The sequence below is a fragment of the Phyllopteryx taeniolatus genome, chromosome 17 (assembly GCF_024500385.1).
Source record: "Phyllopteryx taeniolatus isolate TA_2022b chromosome 17, UOR_Ptae_1.2, whole genome shotgun sequence".
Lineage (NCBI taxonomy): Eukaryota > Metazoa > Chordata > Actinopteri > Syngnathiformes > Syngnathidae > Phyllopteryx > Phyllopteryx taeniolatus.
The window spans coordinates 16,085,912-16,098,636 of record NC_084518.1 but is presented as its reverse complement, the minus strand read 5'-3'; the positions used below and the strand labels follow the sequence as shown (position 1 = coordinate 16,098,636).

The window sequence follows — 12,725 nt, the reverse complement described above, 5'->3', positions numbered from 1 at the left end:
AGGGTCGCGATTAAATGAAGCTTGGCCATGGATCGAAAGGTACCACTGTATTCCTTCCTCCCTAAGGTGGACTTCTTGTACCAGTTCTGGAAACTGAAGAGGAAGGCCAACTTCAACCAGCCTCTGGTGACTCTAAAGCGGGACGAGGTAGACAACCTGGCCCAGCAGGAGCAGGACGTGCTCTACCGACGCCTCAAGCTTTTCACGCACCTCCGGCAAGACTTGGAGAGGGTGAGTGGGGGGGCGGGGGGAGAAACTTATTTCCGACAAGCAACAATGAGGCTCATAAAGTGGAAAGATTGTCATCACGTTAGATTTACCCGCTTGTGCTTTTCAGATAGATCTCGCCGAAATGGGACAAGTCGGTGTTTTTAATTGGGCTGCGACTAGAGTGTGAGACAACTCTCGCTTTCCCAGACACATCAAATCATCTCAATGACCGAACACGCAGCAGCTGTGTGAATGCGCACTTGTCAGGTGTTAAACTTCACAGCCTTTCCCATTATGTTTTTGATATCCATTGCAGACAGGCATTGTCCCGCCTGTGATGCTACCTCAGCATGCGGGAATTTTACCACGTTGACGTTGTTCCCCCCAAGCCGGTGCTGTTTATACAGTGACATGGTGGGAAAAAGGCAGAAAAATACATCTTACACAGGCAACGAAATAGCCTCAACCGGTTGACTTAAGGAGTGTAGAAGGGGTGATTTACAGTCTTTATCTATCTTTTCTCTAACAGTTTCTTAACTCTTATCGTGATAAAGTGCCCAATAGCTCTCCAGAAGGAAGCGGGACCTTAACAAGTGCTCTCCAGTGTCTCCTTTCACACCGTTGCCAAGATTAACTCCGCTCGGGTTCATCACAGCGACGTGGCCCACAAGTCAGAGTCTATTGATTCACGGCCGGCGTCGCGATCTCACATGCTACCGAACTCTCCCGAGCACCACCCGCCTCTCGCCAGCTCCTCCCCAGCCCCTGTTATCGATGCATTTGAGTTGTTTATACGAGCCGACGTAATGGTGGTTTGGCGGTCGGGGGGGCGAAATCCATACTAGGAAATAAGTCACAATGGATCAAATTGTCGTGTGTGAAAAGGTGACAAAGCACTTCATGCGAAACGTAACTAACGTAGCTAATGTTAGCACCAAGCTAGGACAAGCATTGCTAGATTCTCTTTGTAACTGGCTGATAGGGGAGAATAAATAAGCCTCAAAACAAAATCTTACATTTTTTTACATAAATCCAATTTCCAGTTTGACTTGATTTCCCCCCATTGCTTAGAAATAGCAAATTACAATGATGTTATTCAAAACAAGTTTGGCTTCTATTTTATTTTTCCTTCTTTCGTTTGCGTTATTTCTCCTGATGCCGAACAAGCTTTTTTCCAACTTGAAAGAAATGTTATTCTTTGACAGATATTGTGAAAATAAGCGCTTCCTCGTGGAATAAAATGGCCTATTTGTCAAATCATGCATATAAACATGATCCTTAGTCAATGAACATTTGAAATGTTAAGCAATTTAACATCATAAAATGAGACCCAGTGTGCTTCAAACTACGGAAGCTGCTTAAAGCTGGAGTTTGCTGTTTAAAAAGAAAAAACACATTTTTCATATACTGTGTGTTAAAACTGTCTCTGTGAACTGACAACAGAATATTATTAATATCATCTTTTGAAAAATCATCCCTGTCTGGCTCCATCTAATGGGAGTGGGGGCGGGGACTGAAATTAGGGTAGATTCAAATCTTGCTATCATTTTGAAAACTTGCACACCACTCTTTTAAATAACAAATAAAAACAATAATAAACTAGAATTAATGTATACAATTGATTAATTGCCCCATCCGGCTTTACCAAAATGTAAAAATGTTGCAGAGAGCATGGAGAGCTAAAGTTAGCATCAAGCAAGTACAAGTGATGCGAGTTTATCTTTGTAACTGGCTGAAAAAAGGAGACTAAATAAACTTTAAAATAAACTGATTTCTTTTTTCAAAAAAAAATCTGATTTATGATTTCAATTGATTTTTCCCATTCGCTTATATAAAAAGCAAATGACCAAACAAAGCAACTTTAGTTTTTTGACACCAGCGCTAATGTTAGCATCGAGCTAGTATGAGCGAGGCTCACTACCTATTCCGCTCACTTGTTCTGTTGACAAGTGACAAGATTCAGTTTGTCGTCTTTTTTCGCTCCATCGTTCACCTTGTCTTTTCTTTGCCCTGAAGAGCATCTGTCAAGATGAAAGTGTTGCATGTCTTGTATTGTGTGTCTCCATTGTTAGTGCATGCGTGTGTGTGCGTGTGTGCGTGTGTGTGTGTGTGTGTGTTGCCACAAGAGAGGTTTCCAATCAACTATGATTTCCTGGCAAATTGAAAAATCCCTTCCATTCACCATCCGTGTGTGTGTGTGTAAATTTCTGGGGGCTAATGTCGACCCGGATTAAACACCCCCCTTCCTCCTCTCTTGGTCTTTGAAGTGCTGCCATTGTAACGAATTGCTCCGTGATGTCCCCGAATGCATCAGAGAGCTTTTTCGCCGAGTCTGCATTCCGCTCCTGAGTGGTAGACAACAGTTGTTGGTTGAGTCCTATATGAGTTGTTAGTGCGCTGGCTAACTGTGACTGTCAAAAAAATTCAAGAAGGAGGGATTACTGTTGTTTATGGCCTATGGATGTTCATGCTAAAAGCTAACAACAAAGCAGCAGTCATCTCATTGGCTGACTGACCGAATTTCTTCTGCAGCCAGATACCGAGACAAACTAGACTTGCTCGTATGAGAACCCTTGACACTAACGTTAGCGGTCTGCTGTCCGTGCTTGTTGCAACATGTTTTGCATGAAGTGGGTTTACCCGGATAAAGGTTGAATAATAAATTTTTGATACTTGACGTTGTTGACTAGTGTAGTTTATTGAGAGTTCATGCTTCGAGTCCAGAAGTTAAAAAAATGAAGAAATTTAATTAAATTAAATTTTGTCATTACTTAAGGCCTTGACATTCTGGCTTTTTTTTTTTTATTTAATATTTTTTGTAATTGTTTTTCAATCTATTTTTTATTTATGTAGAATAATATATCATGCATCTCTGCCCATATAGTCCACTATTTTTCATTATAATAGTCAATATTTTTAATTTGTTAATTAACATTTGTATTTATTTTTTATTATTATGTTTTTTATTTATCCATCCATTTTCCGTTCCCCTTATCTTTATCAGGATTGCTAACTTCGGGCGAGAAGCCAAGTACACCCTTGGCTTGTCGCTAGCCATTCGCAGAGCACTTATTATCTTTACTCTTCTTTTTTTTCTTTTTATTTCAAACAAACGAAATACAACTTCCCATTCATATCTGTTCGCATCCGTCTTGTCAAACTCATACTCCGTATTTTCTGTGATGTTTACTGTCGTTATTCAACCATTTCCTAACCCCAGATCTGGTCAATTCATTCCTTTTACAAGCCCTGGGGGAGGGCTGCTTTTTTATGATGCACCGTATTTTAGCTATGGAAAAAAGACTGAGCGGAGAAAGAGAAGCCAGATGACAACTGAGTTGATTTCTCTGGTGGTTAAATGTATTAGTGAAGCCCATCTCGCGTCTTCATGTCTGCCATCAACTGTCTTGTTATATAACTTGCTTCGGGTGCAGGCAGAGGACAAGGCAAGGGAAAAAAAAAAAGGTATTCAATGACTCAGCCTGCTCTTTCACACAAACACACACACACACAAATACAGTGAAACAGCTTACAAGAGTGCTTTGGAGCTGCGGGGCCAGACGCTGGGGCGGTCCGCAGACGGGCCCACCCCATTGGATCGGCATCAAATGGCTCCCAGCATGCAACACTGCTCCAAAAGCTAACGCCTTTGGCCCCAAAACACATACAAACAAATGTATGTTTTGGCTCTTCAGTAAACATGACATCATCAGCTGTGTGTATCACAATAAAATCCCATAGGAAATAATGGAAACAGGATAGCGCGATAGGTGAAAATCTACAATATATATATATATATGTGTATATATATATATATATATATATATTAGACTTTACACCGATTTTATCGGGCTGATCGGTATCGGCCAATATTTAGCATTTTATGCTAATCGGCTTTAATGTCATAATTCGCCGATGGCTCCGCAAAAGACATTTACCCTGCGTCCCCATCGTGTACAGTATATTTGAATCCAAAAGCTAGTTTATTTTTAGCCTTGTCGCGTGTCTTTTGACGTAGTACTGTAAATATCTGACGGCCAATGAAGTTATTTAAAAAAACAAAACAAAAAAAATCATGTCGGCAGTGTGGAACAGACAACACGTCTGAGACAGACAACACGTAATGGCCGCATCAAACTACAAGACAAATTTGCTCTTTCACGATTGTACTGTCAGACTACTGCAATAAAATCTTGTATTCCGATACCACCGCATCCTGTTTTTTACGATCATTGGGCTTTATCTTGTCAACTCAAATGCGACCGGATACACTCGTTACCGTGGCGACGACAACAAGAGTGGAGCGCGCCGACTGTATTATAAAAACAAATGAGCAAAACGTGTGTTGGTGGTCACCGGTGCTCAGGACAGGAGAGGACGTTCGTTTAAGGCTTGCGTGAGGTATGTTCACGTACTTTTAATGCGATACGGCTCGCAAGCAGGCAATAAATAATTATGTAGCCTAGCAAGCTACTGCTAGCACTGACGGTTGTACGTAAATATGCCGCCGTTCTGTCGAATCATGCTCTAAAGTTTTGCCCTCCTCGAGGATATTGAAGATGCCTTAAAATGTGAATACTATAATTTTCAAGTTATGATGCTACATACTCTGTTAACATTGCTACTTGCAAACATGCATCTTTAATAACAATACTGGTTACATAGTTCCAAGTTAAAATACAACACAATACACAAGACATGTAACAATCTAAAAATTTGCAGGACTCAATACGCTGATCACATTTTTTTTGCTAACAACAATACTCCTCATGCTCAATATGTAAAACAGTAAACCCAACACTATATTAGTAAACAAAGCAAATGACAAAGCAAATAAAATAAATATGGAAAAATGTAAGTTTAATTTTCACTCAACAGTGCAACAAATGTAGAACAATATCACACAATAGTGCACTAGTTTGAAGTTGTACAAGACACAAAATCAACAAAGTGCCCCTTCGGGATAATGAAGACACCTTGGATTGTAATAGTTATCATTTTCCAGTTATGATGCTACATACCCCTTTAACATTATTGCTACTTTCTTTCTAGTTTTACCCCCACTCGCTATAAACACAAAACTTATTACAACACTTTTTTTCCTTAGCACCTTTTTTCTCACTCTCTCAAGCTCAAGAACTAGGAAGCTAACATATAACTTGGAGTCATTGAAAAGAAGACTCTTGTTCGCACAGTTCTCCCAATAAAAGGCGAATCTGCATCAAACTGTTTATTTGTCACAACATCAGGAATATGGCCTAAACGTTTACTGGTATTAAGGTAAAAAAAAATGGTGACAAACTGCATCAAGTCGTATCTCAAATTAAACCCCTGGATGAGGGTTTTTCAGATGTGTAATTATTTTGTCAGTGCACCCTGATGTGATTATGTAGTAACAAAACAAAAACAAAAATATTTTTGTGTGTGTGTGTGTTCTAAAGGTTACTATTGTGTGATTGCTGAAGAGGAGTCAACTTTATTTGTATAGCCCTTAATCACAAAAGAGCCTTACGGGGATTCACAGGCCCACAGTTCGACAAAGATTGATGACATCCCCTAATCTAAAACCCCAATAAGGCAAGGAAAAACGCAAAACCCCTTTTAGGGAAAAAATAAGAAACCTCGAGAAGTGACCGCATATTTATCATTATTATCCCAGGATTTTTTTTTTTTCCTTGCTACCATTTCCACTTTCCTCAACTGATTCAAAATCTCCAACTTCAAAATATTCACAAAATTCAGGACATTATGGGGATATCTTCACCTTCCCAAAAGTCCTACTTTTACAGAAAAATTAAACTGAATGAGACATTTTTGAAAGTCAACTCTTGCCTTCGTTTCTGAACCGATTCAAACCATTCTAACTTCAAATTATTACAAAATTCAGGACATCTTGGAAGCCATATTTTACAAATTGCCCGAATTCCACATTTTCCATGAAATTAAATCCCATTTGAAATGAATGACATATTTTAACAATTTAACTCACCCTTCCACAATTCTCAACCAGTTCAAACCATTCCAATTTCAAAATATTCACAAAATTCAGGACATCTTGTTAACCATTTCCACATTCTAAAATGTCGACATTTTTTCAGTATTCCACCTTTTTGCTGACAACATTCCGAAAGCAATGCATTTGACATATTGACCTCCTCTTTTCACATTTCTCAATCCATTCCCGCTTCAAACTATTCAGCTCATTCAGAACATCATTGCAAATATTTTGCATATTCCACAAAATAGAGTATTCCACATTTTCCATGACAAAAATTCCCAAATGACTGTATATTTTTGTTCCCTCTATATCGTTAAAAAAAAAACGTTTTTCAGTCTCCGATATAACATTCTTCCAGTTTCATTTAACTGCACAGCATTTCAAGTTCAGTGTCAGATTTTTCGCATTGACACACAATATTTTTATAGAAATTACATTCTCCAGTTAGTATTAGTTCTTGGTCCTTAGGCATATTAAGTAGTAATATGATAATAAGGTGAGCCTGTTGTGCTCATTTAACATCTTTTATTCAGCCTTTCTTCCCTCTGCCCTACTTCCCACATGTACTGCAGCATGGCTATGCTGTACTGTAATGGTAACCCTCTTCAATTTCTTTCACCTGTTTTTTATTTCTACCTCCTCCTCCCTCACGCCATCCCGCTAGCTGCCCCTCTGATACCGCAATGAAATAAATATGAGGCTGCATATAAATATTGATTGCCGCTTGTGTCTTTCCACGGCCTCGGCGGAGATAAATAATTCACGGCCAGTCAAACCCTAAATTTACGCGACTTTGATAAGACAATAGGGGGGACGGGCACACATACACACGCACACGTCACTGCGCACATGCTAGTAAACGCAAGTTTGATACGGATTGCGTGTCGCTGAGCTACAGCCGCGTGTAAACATGTACGAGATGAAATGTTCACAGTCTAACCTGCAGCTTTGAGTGTTTTACAATGTGTGTGCAATGCCACAATTGTGCATCAGTTACTACAGTGACAGATATTCAAAAGTAATTTTTTAAATATATATACGCATCTTGGTGTCAGAGTAGCTCATCAGGCGCTACAATGGATACCTATTCAAAACCTGTTTTATTCGACATACATGTCTTGATGCCAAAGGTGCACAACAGTCACTATACTAGAATACTATTCAAAAGATTAATTTTTTTGTTTTTTTGTTTTTGTTTTGTTTGTTTGTCAAGACGCATGAGTCTTTATGTCAGAGTTTCTCATCAGCCACTGCGGTGGACCGCTATTTAGAAAAGTTTTTCTTCTACATGCTCAAGTCTTGATGTCAAAATCACAAATCACTACAGCGGACATTTATTAAAAAGCAGTTTTCTACGATAGGTGTGAGTTTTGTAATACAGGTAATATCAAAGTTGTGCGTCAGTCATTACAGTGGACAGCTTTTCCAAAGTTGTTTTCCTCTATAGCTATGATGTCAAAGTGCACATCAGTGGACAGCAATTTATTGGTATTGTCTATTTTTTTTTTCTTTCCCGGCACAAAATGATTAAAACAAAAAAACAAAACAAAAAACAAAAAGCCAGTCAAAACAACAGCATCAGCTGCCAAATTGTTATTTCAATAAAAGCCTTGGGGATGCCCAGACTGTCACAAAGTGCTGCATCACTCAATTTAATTCACTTTGCAGCACAAATGCCACCAAAACAAAACAAACCAAAAGCTCCTTCAAATGACTTTTCTTTTGAAAAGTCAGGAAAGGCCGTTCCAACAAGGCATTTTCTCCCTTGAGATTTAATTTAAATGCAGGTGTTTGTTTAATGGACGTTGACGTGATTATGTATGGCTGTTACATGGTGGATGTGTGACTAATGGCTGATTCAACCTTTGACAAATGACTTGTTGATGTTCTCGCTGGCACTGTTCTCCGTTGGGAACCTTCCATCTATGTTTAAACGCCGGATGTCCGTGCAGTGATAGCAGGCCAATTAGAGATCAATAGTGGTGATATTTAGATGGTTCAGGGCCAACAGACATAGTCGATTAAATTATTGAGTTTAAAGGATGTCTAATATATGAGGTTCAAACTTAGTAGCAATCAGGCAAAATCTCTAAGACAAGTTTGTCTTTGGGGACCCTTGGAAATGGGAAATCCAAATGAGCCTAAAACGGTGGCTTCAAACCAAAATGGCAGACTTCCTCTGTGTTTTTGGCCTTGTGTTCTTGAGACTTTTTTGTGGGTCTACGCATGATAGACATGCCTACCAAATTTCATATAGCTAAGTGAAACTGGCTTTGGGGGCTGAATGTGCAAAAAATGGTTGCCATGGACTCTGTGCATCCACCACGTTCGTGTTTGGGGTACGGTGGTGTGCTAACTTTCGTTCGCCAGCCAAATGCATAGCGATAACAATGACAGTATCAAACTTCTCAAAGTATACTCGCTGCCTGTTGGAATTACATTAAGTTGCAAAGAATGATGTGTTACCTTTATAATTGCTAGTTTTCCAAGTGTCAGCAAAACGATTAAAGGATCCTCATCTGATTTAATGAGCCATTTGCGTTTTCATAGTGCGTATATATATTACATCCGCAGGTCCCTTCAGACGTCGCCGACTCTTGGTGTTGTGATGATGAAATTGTCTCAGCGAAAGTTAACTTCCCATCTCCTTTGTAGTGTTCAACATGATCAAATAAAAAGCCGAGTTGAATCGCTCAAAATAACGAACAGGCGGCAGACTGCAGTGTTGGCTGGAAGAGCTATCCCTTTGCCTTTAAAAAGTAAAAACGGAAAAAAGTAAGAAATTTCCCCCATGAAAAGTACCAGCACCGAGCTATTAAGTATACATATTACACAACCCCACGTTATGACACATTTAAAGAATGCGGTTATTTTTCTGTGAGATGGTGTCCCAGGAGCTTGAAACAAATGGACAGAGGAAACTCGTGTGCCACCTAACCCTTCCCCCTTGATATGCTTAATGTTTTGCCATGCATATGGTCCATTGGACAAAATCTCCAGGACCCGTGGAAATTGGTAAAATGGCCACTGGCTGAATTCCTATGAGATTTTGGGCATGATTTCTTGAGACTTTATGGTTCCACTCATGATACTGACGACATGACCCCCAAATTTTATGTTTCTAAGGGAATCTGGCATCGGGGGATGAATCTTCAAAAAACGCTGATAGCCGTCAAGCAAAATCTGTAGGACAAATTCGCTTTTGAAGGATCCACTGAAACAGCTAAAATGGCCGCTTTGAACCAAAATAGCAGACTTCCTGTGAAATTTTGGTCATGGTTCCTTGAGATATTTTTTGGTTCCTCTCATGATAGACATGACTACCAAATCTCATGTTGATAGCAATTTGGTTTAATCTCTAGGAGAAGTATGCTTATGAAGGACCCATGGAAATTGATAAAATGGCCACTTTGAACCAAAATGGCAGACTTCCTGTGGTTTTTTTGGGCTTTGCTTCTTAAGACTTTGAGTTTACTGTTGGTAGCCATGTCTTTTAAATTCCATGTGCCTAAGGGATGCTGTTTTGGGGGGCTGAATTTCGTTTTCTTTGAAGGACACATGGAATGACTAAAATATCAGCTTCAAACCAAAATGACTGACTTCCCTGTGTCTTTCTGGGCATGGCTTCTTGAGACTTGTTTGTGGGTCTACTTGTATATTGTAAATAAGGGATACTTTCCCTGTCCCTTAGGTTTCCTGTTTTGCTAAATGACATACACACGCGCGCACACACTTTAGCAACCTAATCAAAGGCAGGTTCCGCACATTGTGTCCCGGTTGAGAAGCTATTTTTATCCGTAGCACGCTAGCTCGTGGGCATGGAACAGGCCAGATAGGTCGAGCAGACCAATCAATCAAGATCAACAGATAAACAGTCAGCCTTCAGCCAACAAACACACACACACACACACACACACACACAGATGTGGTTAGAGACACATAATAATCGAGTTAGCGTACTATCCAGCTGGCCAGTGTCCAGTTTTTGTTGCGTTAGGTGCAAGTGTTCTGGCCTGCATCCAGAGCTTAAAATGGACAAATTTAGCATTCAAATGTTACAGCTTCAAAGCTAACTCAAAAGCAGTGTTTTGCAACATTTATTGAGCTAAACCATATATTTTACATTGGAAAAATCCCACACAACACCTCCTAACTAAAATTTTCACATAAAGTATATACGTTAATAGTGCACCACCGCTATCCGCAGTGGATAGGGGCCGAGCCCTGCAATGAATACTAAAAATGTGCGAATAATTGAGACTAAATCCTTCTATTGATGCCACAAAATGGCGACAAAGCACTTAAAACAGACAGGGTCATTAAGGATCAACCCAATGCATCTAGCATGCACACGATCATGAATCTATGCTACACAGGCAACTTTCAGTAGATAACATCATTCAATAAAAACTACCTTCATATGAGGCTCATCAATAGTATTAGCTAGCATACTAGCCTCAATAACACGCTAGCACAAACTGCCATGACATCACACATGGGCAAACAAATATGCGCTCTAGAGACTTAAGACAAATGGTATTAAGTCATAAAAGTCACCTTTTGGCATTTACACACAATAATAAATGGTAGGGAATATTGGCAAATTGTAATAACAAAGTAGACTACACGGGCTATTAGGGTTTGAACCGATGAATCAAGTTAACTACTCGTCGACATTAAAAGCTTGTCCTTGGAAATTGGAGCGGATTCTAATTCTAAGGGCCAGCTGACAGTCATTTTGTCATTTTTTATAGCATATTCATCTGCTTCCAGGTGCGTAACCTGTGCTACATGGTGACGCGGCGGGAGAAGATGAAGCACAGTCTGTGTGACCTCCAGGAGAAGATCTTCCACCTACAAATACAGCTGCTGGAAGAGGACATGGCCGGAGGTAAACAGCCCATAACGTTTCACGCATTTAGGCATCTGTCTGTCTCTGTGTTGTACTCCAGCGTCGGCTTTTAAGTCCCCTGCATTTTCTTTTACATTGTGTTTTCGCTTCGTCTTTGCAGCCATTCACCGCCATTTCTAGCTCTTTTGTCCATGCTTTTATACCAGTTACAAAGCTCAGCTGGTCTTCTTTTTCAAAGCAGGAGGCGGGGTACACCCTGAACTGGGTGCCAACCAATCGCAGAGCACACATAAACAAACAACTATTCGCACTTACATTCACACTTAGGGGCAATTTAGAGACTTCAATTAACCTACCATGCATGTTTTTGGGATGTGGGACGCTGGATCCTATCCCAGCTGACTTCGGGCGAAAGGCGGACTACACCCTGAACTGGTCGCCAGTTTGTCGCAGGGCACATAAAGACACGGACAACCATTCGCGCTCACATTCACACCGTCACTGAGTAGGAACTGAATCCACGCTGCCTGCATCAAAGTCAGGTGAGTGTACCACGACACCATCAGTGACCTTTTTGAATTCAACGTACTGAAATAGTTTATCACGATATTCAAATCTATTGCGATCCGCCTACAGATCCAGGCAAGAGCCCTCTTGGATTTTTTTGGGGCAATATCCAATACAAAATGGCCACTATCATCTGACACAGTTTTCTCGGATGGACACACGCACACACACACACACACACACACACTAGTATGAGTATGAGTATTGTTATGCAGGAAGTGCAGTACATTTACATTCCAACTGTGACGAGCTGACAGCGGTTAGTTTTGGCCTCTCTGATCTGCTCTCGCCTGGTGTGTATGTGTGTGTGTGTGCGCGCATGTGTGTATGACGGAGGACGAGAAAGGCAGGCGAAATGAGGAAGAAGAGGGGCGGGAAGGTTTATGGGATGGCGGTCTGAGTAAAGATAAGAGAGAGAGGAAAGGAGGGGTTGGGGGGAGTGAAGAAGAAAAGCTAATGAGCTCAGGTAAGAAGTAGGACACACACAAATACACACATTCTTGTGCTGCAGTTGAGCGCATCTGGAAAGCGAGGTCATTAATCACTGTGCATAATGTGAATCTCCCGCATAGTGAGAGAGAGGTGAGAGGTCCTAAGAGCATAAATAATAAGAATGAAATCTGAGGTGAGTATACAGAGTTTGAAAGCAAACAAAGCTTCAGGAGTGGAAGTAATGCATGAATGAAATGGCCCAAATGATCTTGAAATGATAGACCTCCTGTGTCTTTTTGGGCATGGTTTCTTTTTTTTGGGTGTACTTATGATAGACATCTCTACCAAATTTCATGTTGCTATGTGAAGGTGGCCTCGGGGCTGTTTTAAAGACAAAACCCGTTTTATGAAAGGATCCTGGAAATGTCTAAAATGAGATTAAAATGGCTGCTTTAAATGGCAGACTTGCTGTGTCTTTTCCGACATGATTTTGTGAGAATGTTTTGTGGGTCTACTCATGATAGACGTGTCTACGAAGCTTTTTGTGAAACTGACTTCGGGGGGCTGGATTTTCAAAAAAGTCCAGGGGAGCGATTATAGGCAATCACGCCATGCAAGCCCTGCCAAATGTACATGTTGACCAGGTTGAACACGCCTGCAAATTTT

General features: G+C 40.4%; 1 protein-coding gene across 1 annotated transcript in view; it reads left to right on the top strand.

Moving 5' to 3' along the window:
• Nucleotides 1-12,725, top strand: part of jade2 (jade family PHD finger 2) — a 61,868-nt gene that overhangs the window by 40,680 nt on the left and 8,463 nt on the right. The window contains 2 exon segments of the mRNA XM_061751527.1: nucleotides 67-231; nucleotides 10,982-11,099. Coding sequence (XP_061607511.1) covers nucleotides 67-231; nucleotides 10,982-11,099 — 283 coding nt within the window.